At 40.6% G+C, this 1,640-nt stretch overlaps 1 protein-coding gene across 1 annotated transcript; it reads right to left on the bottom strand.

Moving 5' to 3' along the window:
* Positions 1 to 313: 313 nt before the first annotated feature.
* LOC130939190 (late embryogenesis abundant protein-like) lies at positions 314 to 1,151 on the bottom strand. Its single transcript, XM_057867311.1, has 2 exons — positions 686 to 1,151; positions 314 to 596 (listed from the first exon to the last, which is right to left on the bottom strand). The coding sequence occupies exons 1-2, from the start codon at positions 1,067 to 1,069 to the stop codon at positions 351 to 353; spliced, it is 630 nt and encodes a 209-aa protein (XP_057723294.1). The 5' UTR covers positions 1,070 to 1,151; the 3' UTR covers positions 314 to 350.
* Positions 1,152 to 1,640: the final 489 nt, after the last annotated feature.

Raw genomic sequence — 1,640 nt, forward strand, 5'->3', positions numbered from 1 at the left:
TATGTTGCGATGCATTCTTCATTTTGTCCATCAAACTCAAATCGAGATTCGCTATAACGGCACTTTGGGACGTTGAATTCAAAGGTGGCCTGGTGAACACTGAACCAAATTAAAAACACAAATATCCAAGGTGGGTACTATATATATTGAATTCAGTAAACAGCAAACAAAATACAAATAATACACCTGCACAAATGATAAAAGCCCAATTGCACCACTTCAACAACGAGACTAATTGCCTACTTTCATAACTAGACCATGACACAGGGTAACCTATACAGCTAGCCATGTATTACATTATTTGAACATGAACAAGCAGAGCTTGATCTGATACACACAGAAGAGAGGGTTCAGTGGTTATGATGATGACCGGGCATTTTTTCCTTGATCTTGTCCATGAAGCTTTTCTTCTCATGATCCCCAGGGTGTTGGCCAGCAGCACTGGTGGCAGTGGTAGTGGTGGTGGTGGAGGTGGTTGTCCCTTGATGGGGAGAATGGTCCTTGGCCATCCCTCCTCCAACGCCGGGTATTTTCTCTTTGATCTTTTCCTTTAGTCCCTTCTTCTTCCTCCTCCCACCTTGTCCGTCATCCTCAGACTAGCAATCATGCATGCAAATTATTAGAATTAATGAAGAAATGATTAACATATATAACAAAGAAAGATATTGTTACAGTAAATACTTACAGAGCTAGAGCTAGAGCTAGAGCTAGATTTGTCATCGTCCTTCTTGTCCCTCCCTAACATATCTCCCACGGTCCCTTTCTCTCTGGTTGCACCACCACCGTATGGACCGCCACCTAAGGTTCCAAGTCCGGCGATCCCTCCACCTCCAGTGGCATGTCCAGTAGTGGCTGTACTTTCAAAACCGGTAGTAGTGGGGGGTGTACCGCCAAAACCTGCGGTAGTGGTGGCTATACTCCCAAAACCGGTGGTGGCAGAGGCGGGTGCAGCAACACCGGTAAGGTGGATGGGTTGGCCATGCTCGTCGGTTAGTTTAACAGGATTACCCTGTTCATCAGTGAGTTGGATGGGGTTGCCATGTTGGTCACGTAGTTGGGCTTCCGCCATTGTTTCCGCACTTCAACTTCCAATCGAGTGATGATAAGAGTACGAAGCAGGTTAATTTACTATGGCACTTTAAGACCTGGTAGCAAACATCGATTCCTTTATAATAACTTGAGCAAAGAAGCCAATGGCGGTGGAGAAGAATAGAAGATATGCATGTAACTTGTCCCGAATATACGTGGCTACCACATGACGACCCTCATGCCACGTTAGTGGAAACCAAGACACATGTCGATCCATTTGCTTTTACTGCTATCCCTTGTGCTATACTACATTCTGACCTTCTCCGGGGGAAAATTTATTCTCATCTTACATAGCTTTTAATTTTTGGGAAAAAATATGGTAAGAAGTTAATGCGGTGGTCATCACGTGAAAAAGGAAAACTTCACCTTGTTAGGTCTAGTTTGGATAACTAATTTAATTAAATTTTTTTGATAAAATAACTTAAATAATAAATAATTTTGTTAAAAATAATTTATAAATAAATTATTTTATATTTAAATTTTTAATTCTAAAAATATTTATTTTATAGAAATATGATAAAAAATAAAAATATTATGAGAGAAGTCATTTT

This window comes from Arachis stenosperma, chromosome 7 (genome assembly GCF_014773155.1).
Source record: "Arachis stenosperma cultivar V10309 chromosome 7, arast.V10309.gnm1.PFL2, whole genome shotgun sequence".
NCBI lineage: Eukaryota > Viridiplantae > Streptophyta > Magnoliopsida > Fabales > Fabaceae > Arachis > Arachis stenosperma.